The following is a 16,322-nucleotide window of genomic DNA, read 5'->3' on the forward strand; positions in this document are numbered from 1 at the left end:
TGAGGTCCAATGCTAATAATCAGAAAGTTGGTAGGGTCTTGCGTCTTTCCATGCCACCCTGCCATCTGTGACCATCTGTGCTGTCGTTACTACGAAATCATAAAGGATGATGGTCTCTATCTTGATGGCACAGTGTGATTATGCGGGCATAGTGTCTGTACAACAGTGCGTATATAGCAGCACGTCATCCTCACGGCACAGATGGATACCCACCGTGATCCTAAGGCCAAAGTTTTCCCCATGGACACAAGTGTATGCCCTGCACAGCGAGGAGTCCAGTAATTCAGATTAAAACTAATCCACCTCACTTTGCCCTAACCACGTGTTAACCGTACAGTATCATGAAGTACACTTACTGACATACGAGCTGTCACAGTAACCTCAGGTGTGTCCTTAGCCTTAATATAACTCAAGTCACACAGAGCAATTATACAGTTACACTCCTTACACTGATCACAAACTGCACTAGTCAAATGAGTGGCTCACATTTAAAGATTACGTAACATTTTCACCAATCTGTTCTCCATGTTTTCCCATGAGCACCCACTGTTTTGTTGCTTAGTTACATGTAAAGCATACGGTCTGCACTCTTAATACATAGCTTTGTTTGTTCATTGTGTTTTGTTTATATATTTAGGAGTTATTTGTTTAGGAGTCAGGGGTGTGATCAGCTGGGTAGTGATGTTGCTTATTTGAGTGACAGGTTGGGTGTCCACCCTTGTGAGGTCAGAGGTTGTAACTGTGACCTGTTTCCCAGACAGTACAGATCAGCTGAGAAATTCCGCCGGCTACATTGTACTGTCCCCTTCCACGCCCTGCCCCATGCTGCCCTACAAATGCCATGCAATTCCCAGAAACCCTTTATATTTGTCCCCCTGAGCTGCTTCGGAAAGCTAGAGGGAGAATATAAAAAAGAAGTCCTTTTTCACCTGCCGTTTTAGCCAACAACTAACCTTCTGCTCCACTGCACATCTATTAACAGCCTTAAAGGAGCAAGCGAGCTTCCTTTTACCCTCCAGAAACAAATAATTTTATTTTTGGTAGCCATTTCATGGCACGGCGAGACTCTAACTAAACCTATCCAGCTGTCCCCTCTGCTCTTTACTCTTTCTTTAGGGCAGGATTAGTTTACCTGATCTCTCTCTCTCTCTCTCTCTCTCTCTCTCTCACACACACACACACACACACACACACACACACACACACACGCACGCACGCACGCACGCACGCACGCACACACACACACACACACACACACGCGCACACACACACACACTCACACAAGGTTAAGAGGCTGTACAGGGCTCCTTACTGGCCTTTATAAAGCTGACTCACAGTAGATGCAGGTGAATCAACAGTGCAACCATTCTTTGAATATTGCGCGTCCTGAAATAGCCCTTCGGGGCAAACACCTTTTGTTGTTAAAGAAACAGCCCTGTGGTCATTTACGACTCTTTGAATTGCTCAAAGAACTCACTGACCCACAAAGTAGGGCAGTTTTAAGGTTGCCAAATGTTTCAGTTGGACTTAAATTAGCATGCATTATCATGATGTTTTCCATCATGAAATTATTTCAAGGTGCTATAAGCTACTTTTTAATAGAAATGCACAATTACATTTTCTCTACACCTTAACAGATATCCCTGAAATGGGTTTATTTTTGATGATACTGGTTTTGTTAATGAAAAATAGTCCAGGGGGATGGGGCCAGACTTTATATCCAGATACATAATCTCTCTATTTTGTGTGTGTTCAGGGTTCCCTTTTATCTCAATGGCGGTTTCTCGGCTGGCGCAGGACAAAAAAATGTGCCGTCTTCTCATGAACCACACAATTTCTAGCCCGATCACTCTGTCTCTGCAGTGATGGTGTCATGACAACACTGGTTATCTGATTTAACTATCAGGCAGTTAGTTACATTACGTTTCTAATCATGATGTTCACGGAGTGGTGACAAGACCTCCCGTGTCTCCTTTTAAATAGCAGGCTTTACCCAGTAGGAGGCTAATCTGTATTCTACTCTCTTTCCCACTCCTTCTATCACTGGTCTTTAATGTTTGTTTATCCCGAGGCTTGGAGAATAATTTCATTAGCTACGCTGACTCTCAAGGGGCTTTGAGACTGCAGTGCAATGACTTCATACGTGAGCTTAACTGTCATAGCAAAATCGGTTGATTTTGAATTATGTCAGAAAGAAGTTCTGCAGATAGATTCAACGATTTGTAGAAAACATTTGGTTGGAAATAATTATTATGAAGCATAAGGGAATTTACAGGGGGTAAGATTTCAGACATAATTTTCGATAATGTCTTTATTAGTATGTAGCGTACTACAGTCAATAGATCTTTTATAGCCAGCAATGTACATAAAATCTAGTCATTTGTTTAAGAGAGGTTGTAAAGGACATCTGCTGTAAATAATTGCCGTTTGTTTTGCCAAGTCCATGTGATTTCTCACCTGCCACTGATTAGACATCCACTGCAGTGAACAACTCAATCTTGTCCAAAATACCCTCCCGGTTATTTGAGTATTTTGGATCAGTGCTAAGTTAAATTCATTTGGTGAAAATTAACTACCATGCACACATGCAGATGTCCTTAAATAAATGTCTTGGTCAGCTCTCTCTGGCCCACGGTGCACCAGGCCCTTGCGGAAGTCATAGAGGACTCCGTTTAAAGACAAGCGCCTAGCATGTGCTGATGGACATGGGGAGATGTGCTCTGGCAGTCTTGGCAAAGGCTTTTATGAAATTATTGAATGATGCAGTTCCAAAAACAGGCCCCATGCACAGTGCGATCCAAAATGAACCCATTCACCCAGACTTGCACTCTCTAAAGCCGTATTCGGATGGTAATGGATTCTCACGTGGACGTTTCTCACGTTTTTTTAAAAAATCCACATGGAAATAAGAGGAAATAAGTTAATTCTCTTATTTACATGAACTGCTTGGATATTTTAATATATTACTGTCGTAATAATTTCAAATGTTTACATGCTCATTTTAATGTTTTGAGCAGTTATGAAATATATTGCTCTTTTAAATACTTGCCAGCATTTCAGTAATAAAAGTCTAGATCTTTAAAATGCATCCAAATTACAGTGAAGCGCAGCCGTACGGTGCTCATTTATTTGCCAAATAGCTACAAATGCATCCAGCATCCGAATTACTACCCATAATTCCTCTGCCAATTGCTGTGAAGTCATTGCCTATGTCATGATACCTGGTGCTTTAACAATAGGTGCGTTTACATGGAGCAATGTAATCGGTTTAAAAGTCCAATCCGAATGAAAATGCAATTGAAAGTCAGCACATGTAAACACCAGATCGCTTTACATTAGGTAATGTCTTATGTAAACAGTCCACTAAATCTTTCAATCTGAATGATTTTAATCAGAATGACAAAAAAAGTGTGCATGTAAACGTGGCTACTGTTAACCAATTGCACCTTATTGTACATTCTTACTGGTTGTTTTATGTGGTACTCAATAAAAGTACTCAAATAACTAGATGTAGCCTTCTATCAGTTAGATAGTAGCTCTGTTTCAGTTGAATGATACTATTTTTCAAGTATAAAACTATAAATCAAGCATTTTTGATGAGCAGTTTTGTGCTATCATTTCAATAAATAAATATATTCAGAAGATAATTGATTGAAAGAAGAACAGCTACTTTTAGAAGCATATGCAACCCTTACATTGGTTATTGCTGATGATAGGTCTTCTGGTTACAGATTTGACACTGTCGTAATCTTCACGAATTGATACTGACTGCTGAGGTGGTAATTTGTGGCACTGCTGTGCTTGCAGTCAAATATAGAAAGTTACATGGACACACTGGCACAGTGCAAAATCTCACTATGCACAAAAAAAGGGTGCTGGTCCCTCTGAGAGATAAAGATCGCATGATGCAGTATTCTGTGAACAGGTGTTGTTCCAGCACGCGGGTGCATGTCACTTTAGGGTGGAACAGAGGAGGAGCTCAAACTATAGATTACAAACAGCAGAGCAAAAACGGACAAGTGGTGATAGCTTCACAATGGCTTTAGATAATCTTAGATAGGCAATAATCTAGGAGTAAGTGCATAAAGACATACACAGATGCTTTGGTAGAGATCATATAACATTGCGCATACGGCTTACATATGCATAGGATTGACACCTCATTGTAAGTGATTTGGAGCGTGTGCCCTAGTGACCATAATGGTGGCCTTCCAGTTTTAAAGGCAGGTCTAATACTGAAGTAGCAACTGCTGCTGTAAGCCTAACATTTCACTAGAAATCTGATAGGCAGATGAATGACCTCCACATAGGAGAGCCGTCTGTAAATGTACTGCAGCTGTTGCACATACACGTATGTTTCTTTCTTACAGTATAATTCAAACCATTGGAATTTTACTATTTCATCGGATGCTCACAATGTTTGTTTAATAGAGAAATAAGGCACTTGAGAACCTTCGTTACAGTCATTTTAGAGACATAGCTGTGCACTGTGCCAAAATTAAAACAATTACCTTGAGTGGCTTGTTGGTTTTATCAAATGCAATAGCAATATGATCAAATAAACCAAATAATAATCATTTCAAAAAGTAATGTAGAGAGGTCATAGAGTCTAAATTTAGAGTTACTTCTGTCTGTTTTTTATAAGATACGTTACAAAATACACATCAGACTATTTATTTTGGTTTAACTTCCTCTTCCTATAGGACAGAAAGAAATAATTATCTCTTACACATTTTAGCCTTTTCTTCCCACAGAATAATTTAGAGGAACTCAAACGCCTTTGTGCTTCCTTCACAGGCCTTATCTCTATTCTCTACATAAACTTTTAATGTTAACTGAGGACTGTTGTTTACCCTTTCTGTTTGTTTCAAGTGAACTTTCAGGTAGCTTATCAAATTATTAAGGCAAGCTGTCGTTTGCGTCAGAAGTAATAAGCATGGATAATCGTCTCTTGGGTTGTGTCCTAAATAAGGGCTTATTCAGGGTTGTTTAATGCTCGTATAACGGTGCAAAGGCCGTTTTCCTGACTTATGAACATGTCTTACAAATATCAGAAGATATTGGCTAATTAAATTACTTATGAATTAAGGGGGGAAAAAATATGGTCCCAAAGTGTTACCAGAATTTACTTTTCCCTAAAAACCTTAAATGTCCCCAAAGTAATTGTTGATAGTTAATGTTAAAGGAACAGTATGTAAGATTTTTGGATAAAAAACAGAAAACAAATTATTGTTATATAGCTCAACACAATTAGTCCTATTGTGTGAATCTCATTTTCAAGTTTTACCATGCTAATATTGATCTTGCTTACTGCAGTTGTGCAACAAGTGTCTCATAGTAGCTGCTGAACGCAGGCACAGAGAAGCATTATAACATAACTTTCATCTCACTTAAATAATGCATTAAATATGATAAAGCAGTGCTGTGGACGCATGATCGGAAAAGCAAAAGCGATTGGCTGCGGCATAATAAAAGCTCTGCGAAATCCAGGCGTCATCAAGCTTTTGTTTTGAATAAGCGACCTCTAGCTGCGAAAAATGACTTATTGTGGCTTTAATGAACTGTTCAATACTGCAGAGCATAGTTAAAACTACTAAATGTATTTAAGTTACTCTTTAATGTACTTAAGGTTCAATTAATTAACTTTATTTTATGCATTAGTGGCCAGATTTATTGAACAGGGCAAATTAGCGTGAGAGCGCAATTCCATAAAAGCGCTGATTGGAGTGGAAAGTTCTACATGTGATCTACTGACGAGACAAACGAATGAAAACAGACGCAGCCGGATCAATTCCATAATGACCAGCAATCTGGTTTAAGAGTCAAGACATACTTTTTTTGGGCGGTAAATAAACGCAATTAGGTCAGACGCAAAAATAACCCAGTCCATGCCTTTTTGGTGCTAATTCATCACTGCGTGTCTTTAGTAAAACCTCACAGTAGTTTTTTAACGTCAAAAGAAGGTTTGTGCTGGCACAAGCTGTTAGTAAATCTGGCCCTGGGTATCATGAACTAAATGGACAATGCTTCACTAATTTCTAGATATACTAATACAAGTTGTAAAAATTAGCAGTGAACAATAGTACTTATAAATCATCCTAAGAAATGCTGTAAAATGTGCATTGTTCAAATATTCATGATACCTAATGCATTAACTTCCTTATTGTAATTCGTTACTAATTACCCTTGAAACTAACCTACAATATAGACATTACAGAAAAAAATCTTGAGTAGTTTCTGTAAAGGTCCAGGAACATGGTCCTTAACATAAAAACAGAGACCAGCTAACATGTGTGACAAGTAAGACAAATAATAAATAAGGATTTTTCTCAAACACAACAGAGAGCCCTCCTTTCATAATGTAAATCAATCTAGTTAAGTTATGGCACTGACATGCACTACTTTTTTTTTTTTTTTAATCACAATATAACCAGGTTTACCAGGAAAGGGATTGTTATGCCCTCTAGTGGTAAATCCATTCTAGTACATGTTGGCTAACAGTTTTATTTGGTTACACATATTTTCCCTATAGTGAGACTTTCAAACAGGAGTAGATTTACTATATTTGCTTATAGATTTACTGAGAAAGTTGTATTACTATGCCAATTTACAATAATCAGACAACTTTTGTAATGGCTATTTGGCAGTTTGGTCAGTGCGTTCAACATGGGGCCCGTCCTGATGTTATTCTCTGTAGGAATGAGAGGAATGCCTGTCCGTTGGAGAGAAAAAAGTCAGGCAGTGCGGGGACAAGGCCGTGGGGGGAATGCAGCCATGGGTAATGCCTGACCAGATAATCGAAGCGTGAAACCAGGGAGCTGTTACACCCATACACAAGCACAGCAGGAGGAACAGGCCCTGAGAAACAGGCCACATGCTCACACACACACACACACACACACACACGCACTGACTCAGCAATGAAGCTAAGCCTGGGCTACTGAAGACCCAGGTTGTGACATGTTTGCTTAGTGCTGGAAAAAGATTGTTACACATGTCCCTGCCTTAAGCACTGTAAAGCAAAGATGTGAAGCACTTCTGTCATCTTCAATATCAAAGTCCCATTCCTTGTGAAACCTCTGAGACACTATTTCATGTGCTATAACTGAAGAATGTGAAAATTCTGCTTTGACCTCATTGCTGAAACAGCAGCGGAGGGGATCCCACGCATGATTTGCAGTTTTTGAATTGTGTGTATACCTTGAATTCTTTGGTACCTTCCTTAAAGAAAATGCCATATGCTAAAGTGATCTAAGCTGCTAAACTTTACATTCAATAACAGCAAATACATTCATTATTCATAACTGTAACTTGTAAATAACGCTATAATCCCACCCCTGGTGTCCGGTCCTCATTGGGATTTGTTTTTTGAGCCACGCCTACTGCAAAAGCAGATAAATCAATGATTAACCAAAATACTGCCACTTACAGATTTAATTGAGTGCCCTTTAGATGACTTTGAACAGCAATGTTTAGTTGGAAATATAATTATTGACCTTTTTTTATTGGCATGTTGTTATTGACATGAGTTTTGGCTGTGTATGCAGTGCAAATATGCAAATATCCACTTAAATAAATTATTTAGATGCTATGTGATGTGATTTATATTTAATTGATCTATCTTTTACTTCAATAGTATCATTATTTCCATGATATTTTATCATATTTCAATGACAACAATATATAAAAAACACTTTGACTTCAATTTGTTTTATTTCTACACTGCGATTTCCACAGTGCTAGGTCGAAAACCGATGCCGGCCATGGGACCATTGTTTTAATTTTAGCAATAACATGAACAAGTAAAGTTCCCATGCCTCTTTAATAATGAAACACACAATTAGAATTAATCCTCCAAAATTAGAAGTTGTCACTGAAAGTTAATCATTAGCAATAACTTGCATGCTCTCCTCTTCAACAGTTTGGATAAAAGTAGATTTTAGAATAATGACAGCATGCTGGTTAGAACTGACTTTTAAATGACATGGCAGCTTTATATGGTAAATAATTAGAGGGTTGAGCCGAGGGCAATTGTCATACACAACATGTCTCATGCCTTAGAAAGTAGAAACTGATTCACTGCATAAGAAATAAAATATAAAATAAAAATTAAATATTTATTTCTCTCTCTTCAATATTTCCAATGGGAGTGAGGTCGGGGGCAATGGTAACACTGCACTGAAAGGTCAAATCAAAATGTTCAATGAACATTAATTAATTAAAGTATGAACTTCCTGACTATCAGAATTTAACTTCATGTTATAATGTATATACCACTTTTGCTTTAAAATGTTAGTTGACCCAAAAATGAAAATTCTGTCATTAATTACTCACCATTATCTCATTCCAAACCCGTAAGACCTTTGTTCATCGTCAGAACACAAATTAAGATATTTTTGATGAAATCCGGGAGCTTTTTGACCCCCGTTTGACTCCAGTGGTTCAACCTTAATTTTATGACACAACAAGAATACTCTTTGTGCACAAAAAACAATCAAAAATAACAACTTTATTCAACAATTTCTTCTTATCTGTGTCAGACTCCTATGCAGTTTATGTTGGTCAGCTCCTGTGCCACCATCACACACATGCGTCATGGTGCTCAGTTATAACTTGGAAGCGTTGCACTCTATTAACTATAGACTGACACAGACATGAAGAAATCGTAAAATAATGTTATCTTTGTTTGTTTTTTGCATACAAAAGGTATTCTCAACACCATAAAATTAAGGTTGAACCACTTTAGTCACATGGACTATTTTAACGATGTCTTTACTACCTTACTGGGCCTTGAATGTGGTTGTTTTGTATGTCTATGGTTCAGAGAGCTCTCAGATTTCATCAGAAATATCTTAATTTGTGTTCCGAAGATAAACGAAAGTCTTGGGGTTTGGAGCGACATGAGGGTGTGTAATTAATGACACTAACTAACCCTTTAAACACATATTCCTGAAAGATTACCATTTGATACCAGTACTAAAATATGATAATTAAGGATGTTAAGTGTAGTAATTAGTCCCAACCAATGCTACAATCTGTGCTGTAATGAGGGCGATGACTTTTAAGTTCTATATTAAAGCCTAGTCTTTCTCATAGTTCATTTTAGCAAATACACATGTACAAATACACATTATTATACCAAAGATGGCAGATACATCTGTAGTAGGCTTTGAAGGAAAATGTTAAAATTGCCCCCGGCCCAATATCTCACTGTAGATTCAGCTCAACTCAGAAAATTGTATTGATTTTGAAAAGAAAAGAAAGGCCTTGAAAAGTAGGGAGAGGAAAAATGATTACATTTCTCCTTAGTAAGACAGACTTATGATTCATACCTCCAGAGATCTTAACAACCAGGAAAATGTACGGCATGACTTTATATAGCTCCTTGGAGGCACTTCCTGTGCAATAGTGCAGCCCACAGGGTCCAGTTCTGACATGGTTTAATGATCCTTAGGGCTTCCAAGAAAAAAATGAAAGATGATTTGTGATACAGCAATACCTTGAGCATGATCATGAGTCCAATAATCACTGAGCAATCAGGAAAAGTGCCAAGAGATTGCACAAATGTCTCTGTTTTGGCTTTATTGTCTCTTAAAGTGAACAAAATGAATATGTGATCTTGATGAACTTTCTGTGATCCTTTGTGCACAGAGCAGTATTAACCGAGTTCCCTTTACGCATGTTACACAGCACCCAACTTGGTATGTCTTTCAAGCCACATACCGCATCTCTGTGCGGCACAGGCGTTTTGGAGAAGGCGTCGGGCAGGTCATGGTGATTTTGGGAAGCTTCTGTCCTTGGTAGTTGCAGAGCTCCACGGTGCGTTCCATCAGGGAACTGTATGGCCCCCTACATGCAGGGAAAAGATCTACCTCGTCCCGGTGACAAGGAATGCGGAGCTGTGGCAGGGCTGCACGATAAGGCAGTGGAGAGTGTAGGATCTGACGGCACAGATGCTCCTGGAACTCAGAAAATGGCTCCAGCAGGTGGGCCGCCAGTGGGCAGTCAAACACTTCTCCGTTTGGTGCTTTTTTCAGCACAGACCTCGGGGGCTGGCACGCTCTGTCGGTCTGCCTCATCTGTTGCATGGAGTCAGGACTGATAGAATACACTGCCTGCACTACAGGACTTTGGAAAGTAAGTCGAGATCTCAGGGACACTCCAGAGGCTTTGGCAGGAAGCAAGCAGGGACCATTTCCTTGAACAGTGTGCACCTTGACAGACAGAGATGTCTGCCCGACAGGTTCAATTTTTGGATGCATCAATGCATGAGCAGGTTTAGCTGGAATGAGTTCCGTTTTGTCCGGCCTTTATCATGAGAGAATGAGAAAAATTAGATGCTGAAATACTACAATCTTTTAAAAACTAGAGTTTTTAACAAGCAAGCACACTTTGATGTACCAGACGCTTGCTTAGGCTAGAGTTAGTGGTTTGTAAACTTTGTTGCACAACTTAAAGTATGTTACATATGTTCAATGTCTTCAAGAACGATACCTCAAATTAATCTGCCACTGAGTTATGCTATTACTTTTCAAGAAAACAGACTTAAAGGGATAGTTCACCCAAAAATGAAAATGTTCTCATCATTTAACCACCCTCAAGCTCTTCTAAACCCGTATGAATTTCTTTCTTCTGCTAAACACAAAATAAGAGTATGTCAGTAACCAAACAGTTAATGGTAGCCATTGACTTTCATAGTATTGTTTTCCTACTATGGAAGTCAACGGGGTCCTTTAACCATTTTGTTTACAATAATCAATAAAAAAAAGATTAAATGATGACACAATCTTCATTTTAGGGGGAACTATCATTTTAAGATTTGTGCCTGGTGGACAATAAAACAGCAGGGGAGACTTTTGATGGGCCAGTAACAAACACAACTACCCAGAATACGTTAGCAACGTTATTTGTAGCAATGCACTAAAAACGATTATTTAGCTAAAGCTTCTGAATCTATGTCACTGTATTGTCACTATACTGTGTATTCCAAAGGCTTGTCTGCTTAGTTGGCTCATCTCAAAAAGTTCCACTACAGGAAAGAGGTTATCAGGTTTTCAATCACATTAAGATTCAATTACCATTTCTGTTACTAATCGTATTCATCAGTGATGGTCCTGGCGAAGACATATCTGAAACTCATTGCAAGAAGAGACAAATCTAAAACTTGTTCCTCTTAATTCACATAAGTGCCGTGTCTACCAGAGAGAGGCATTTAAACATACTCTCTGCGCTACAAGCAGAACTGACTGTAATTCCACTCTTTTTTTTGAGACACTTTAATTTCAGTTTATTAGCCCGGCTGTGGGGGCTGATAGTAAGTGAATAGAAATCCACATGCCCTCTACAGCTCTCAGCGCTGATCTCCGCTCTCTCTCCCTCACACCTCACAGCCTCAAATAAATGAGGGAAGCAGAAAAATACTTGCCCACGTGATGCCGAGACTAACCAGGCTTTAAATCATTAATAAGCTGAAAATGACTCTGCATATATCTGCCGGGCGAGATATCGACTGTGCCTTTTCATTTTTGTTCTGTGAATTTAACAGCGCCCTAAATGCAAAACGAAGTCAAGCCATGCAAAAAAAAAAAAAAAGTATCTGAGTATCTGAGTCTGCCTACACTGACAAGTATGAACAAATTCAAATTTCCTAAAACCAAAGAGCACTGAATAAAGGTTTTAGTTGGCCAGTCAATAATGGTTGATTTTATCTATGAGCTGATGGATTTAAGTTAACAGTGGTATGACTTTTTTATGAAACGAGATACAATGAAATGCACTTGCAAAGGCTGGTTGTTTACGGGAAAAAGGGAGGCAATACCTGCATCTAGACCTACAAGGTGGTCTCGGGGGGTCTGTTTCCTTCCAATTATTTCTGGATTTGGTGATTGGTGGGAGTTTGGAGACAGTTTTGCATCCAGTGCCTTTCACAATCAAACTGCACCTGGTAATCATACGTAAGTTTACCAACACTGAACATATAATAACAAATAGCCATTGGTAAACAATTAGTGGTGTATGAAGTCTGTATTAAAGGAATAGTTTAGATCTGAGGATTAATAAATGGCAACATTTTATAACATCATTGTGTGAATTATTCCTTTAAAGGCACAGTATGTACGATTTTTGGATTAAAATATCCAAAAACCACAATGTTATATATTTTGTTTGACTTTTGTGTACTTACATTATCCCAAATGTTTCAGAGAATGTTTAAATCCAGAGAAATAAGCCATTTTAATCAGGGCCGCGTCTGTGCGTCACCTATCAATGGGTTACATGCACACCAGTAAGCTGATGCCTCAAAAATATCAGCTTGTTGAAATAATTAATGCAAACCAGTAAACTGACAACGCAAAGTAAACCGCGTTTACATGACTTTATTTATAAACCGGGTTATTTCCTTGTAGTGACGTCAAAAATAATAATGTCCGTATCTGACTCAAGTATTCCAAATGTTATGTCAGTTGTGATGTTCAATAAAGCGTGCACTGTGTCAGCGGGAGATTTACTGCTCATATTATCCCTCATGCAGTTACAGATGCAGCGTTTTGACTGAACCTCTTCTACTTCTGCTGCATGGGATGAGAAAAACATCTTTACAATTTTCTGGGTTTTAAAAGAGTACATTTGTGATATTTGTCCTTATTTCATGCAAAACACTAGCTTGCTCTGTCTGGATGCGTTTAAATCTGCTCGAAGTTTGCGTTTTAACATTGATTTCCGCTTTTACATTGAAGTAACGATGGAATGACCAGATGCTTTAATATATTATGTGTTTTAATAGAGAGGTGAGAAACTGTTTGGATACATTCATCAACAGAAAACTAAGCATTGTTCTATAGATCAACACAGCGAGTCTTACTGTGTAAATCTCTTTGAATTCTTTTCCACCGGCTGCAAAGATCAAGACAACAACTCCCATGATTCCGCAAAATCAAGGCGTCATCAAGCTACACCTTTGTTTTGAATAAGCGACCTCTAGCGGAAAAAATTACATATTGTGCCTTTAAACCATGTTGCTTACAAAGGAAACACTTATATCACTTATGGCTACCAGGGCTGCATTTAGCTCCACTTTTAGAAATACACTCACAAATTTTCCTGAGCACTTCCGCCTTGGGTGAATCCCTGCCACAATTCTGAAGCACGTTCAACTTTGTCAAGTGGACGAGGGAAGTTAAGCCGTCAGACTCTTGACTCCTCGGATTTGACCGAGTCTACTCGTTTGTGCACTTTAGACAGATCCATAGAACACAATGCACCCCGATTGTGACGTCACAACAGCAACTCGCAGTCCTTGCACTTAATTTACTCACAAGTGATCAAGGGCTTAGGGGCAAGGGTGTCCAAACTTTGTCCTAAAAAGGACACTGCTCCACAGAGTTTAGCTCCAACTTGTCTCAACACACCTGCCCAGCAAGACCTTGATTAGCTAGTTCAGGTGTGTTGAACTGGAGTTGGAGCTTAACTCTGCAGGTCAATGGCCCTCCAGGAGCAGGATTGGACCCCCCTAGATAAGGGTGTTCTATTTAAACCTATTACAAGGGCTCTGCCAATAGTGGGCACTCTTGCAATGTAAGCAATTATGTGCATCCGAGTAAACAAGAAGTAAAGGAAGGACGTAAAAAAGTGGATTTAAATGCAGCCCTGCTGATCTTTATTCAGTACCTGGTGCTTACGAGAGGGGGTAAACCAGATATGATGCGACTCTCAGAATGTCTGTATGACCTCTTGTCTCTGGGTTGGAGAGTTAATTTAGTCATCACTGCTGGCAAGCTCTTGTGACTCCTAACATCATCGTCGTCCTCTTCATCCCTGAGTGGCCCCCTTACACCAGGGATACGGGGAAGGTTGGAAGTTACATCCTATGTAAAACAAGCAGGGTTGGTGCATACATACATGGGATGTTCTAGCTGCCATATAATGTCTGATAATGTACAATTAACCAGTCATTATTTTAAACAAGGTTTTAAACAAGGAGTGATACGAGGTACTAATGCAGGAGATTGGCTATCAGATATAACTGGTCAGTGGTCTTAATAATTCTGCAGTGTTACCCCATGTTGCAGGAATGAGACCGGCTCAGAGAAATGTGATGGTACAGGTGAAACATCACGAAAAGGAGACTGGCTTCTGTGTTTCCTGGTTTTGTTGGAGGGCCTTTTGACACAACAAGTGATTAAGATATATAATTGCATAAAAAGAGATAATAAAATTGATACATTTACACTGGATGTAATGTGTTACTCTTGTAGATTAACCTCACACATGCTATAAATGCTGTAAATGTTTTTTTAGTTAATGTGTATATAAAATGTATTCCAAAAATATAAAGTATAAAGTATAAAAAATATTATTTTTAAAATGCATTCTTTTTGAAAATTAACAGCATGGAAAATATTACCAGTCTCCATTCCCATCCACAGGAAGGGCTTTGCCAGAAAAGCCCATTCTGATTCTTATTTACCCTTAAAGAGAACAAGTTGTTAGAACAAAAGCACACAGATATTCATAAATACCAAATAAATGTGAACAAATGATCAAACCTCTCCCTCCTATAAATAGGTGTTTAATTAGAGATATTCTTGAGCAATGATTCTGCTTTTATCTTTACCAACAGGATTTCAAGAATTTCATTAGTCTTCAAGAAGTCCATTAACATATAAATAGGTGTTTCATTGCATAAATTCAATGCATGGCCACTGAAAATATATTTTCAGCCACAGTGGAGATAATTTGCCTACTGATACATCAAGATTGTTTTAAATCAATCTCATGCTTTCAGATATTAATCAAAAACAAAATCTACCATGAAATATAAAGCATGTTGCCCATTTCCCTCTGCATAAGCCTCATATTTTCTTTTTCTCCATTTGAAAATTGTCACTGTCAGATTAAAGATGACTTAGCATGGAAACTAAAGAAATTAGTATATTCTGACTTTGCAGACAACAACAAATAAAACCTCTCAGAACCTTTCAGTTCTGATAACAACACAACACATTTCATTGAATACAACTTCTAGAAGTGCAACATAAGTACTTTAGATGGAGACAAATCCTGTTTGGAAAGACATATCTTATAAAGATAAAACTTACCATGGGAATGCAGAATATCAACAAGAGCGCTCAGTGGAAAGGCTGGCCACCGCCTCAAAGTGAGGACAATCCAAAGCACTGCAAGCTGGGACATTACCATGACCACCCTAACACACCAGTCAAAATCCAAGACAACAATGTTCTCCACAGCTGATTGGGTGGTTGTGTCCCAGAGCCCCACACAGAGTTGAGAACAACTTTCTCTGAAATGATTTGTAAAGGGTCATTAATATCAGAACAGAAGCGAACAAAGAACCATGACTCGAAATAATATAGATCATTTTATGGTATTTGCGTAACATTATATAATACAATAAAAAAGCCACACTAACTTATCTTTGGAAGTTGGTTACCTGGCCACAAAATGAGCTCACATTATTTTGATCCAACAACTAGTTCATAATCGGGCACCGGGTCAGAGAAACTAAATACAGACATTTGTCAGTACATAGACTTTACTCTGGCACGTAGCTAGTGTAAGCGTCATTAGTGAGATGATATGAGTTATAGTCCCCTGTAGGGGGTGAGGTCTCCTTGCATTGTTTAAATCCGGCTTAGAGGTGAAACATTAAGCTTCAGGCTTTAAAGCAGCTACAAGCAGCTGCTCAGCGGGCCATGGAGGATCTGTCAGCTGTAGGGAAGCATTAATCTGCAGTGTGCTTTTTACGACCTCCTGCTGCGTTCTCCCATAGGGGAGTACAGACAAACACTTCGTCATCATTATAAAACACATACCATCGATAATGATGATTAGACCTTTTTTGGCTTACAATGATATGATCACATATATTCAGTTTGGAAGGGAAGTCTGTGCCATAAGCTTTCTGTTGTCTTTTGTAAGTGACAAAAGCATTGTTTAAAATGTTGAAGACTTATCCATCGATTGTCAGATCATTCTTTCCATCCATCCATGTCTAAAATTAAGAAGACTCCTTGCAAGGTGACGTTGCCGGCCTACATCTGTCCTTATGAGTGAACAATCACGTCTGTGCATTAGCCCTCACATCTCTGATGCAAATCAAGCCTCTGAAAATTGGGCTTTAATAGCATTTGCGTGACTCATTAGCGTGCAAATTGGAAGTGGGTTCATTTAAGCAACGACAAACTGCTAACATACTTTCATGCTTCTGGCAGCCTCTCCTATTTGCCTGTTTGTGTCCTCTGTGGCATGTTGACACAATGATATTTTAAAGTTTTTGTTAGCTTGGATTGGATTGGCATGGC

The 16,322-nt window shown here is 38.7% G+C and overlaps 1 protein-coding gene across 1 annotated transcript; it reads right to left on the bottom strand.

Moving 5' to 3' along the window:
- Positions 1-8,965: 8,965 nt before the first annotated feature.
- Positions 8,966-15,190, bottom strand: si:dkey-39a18.1 (uncharacterized protein LOC557637 homolog). Its single transcript, XM_067427254.1, has 6 exons — positions 15,099-15,190; positions 14,405-14,468; positions 14,058-14,160; positions 13,669-13,865; positions 11,819-11,941; positions 8,966-10,308 (listed from the first exon to the last, which is right to left on the bottom strand). The coding sequence occupies exons 2-6, from the start codon at positions 14,449-14,451 to the stop codon at positions 9,711-9,713; spliced, it is 1,068 nt and encodes a 355-aa protein (XP_067283355.1). The 5' UTR covers positions 14,452-14,468; positions 15,099-15,190; the 3' UTR covers positions 8,966-9,710.
- Positions 15,191-16,322: the final 1,132 nt, after the last annotated feature.

The sequence above is a fragment of the Pseudorasbora parva genome, chromosome 20, assembly GCF_024679245.1.
Source record: "Pseudorasbora parva isolate DD20220531a chromosome 20, ASM2467924v1, whole genome shotgun sequence".
In the NCBI taxonomy this organism is placed as follows: Eukaryota; Metazoa; Chordata; class Actinopteri; order Cypriniformes; family Gobionidae; genus Pseudorasbora; species Pseudorasbora parva.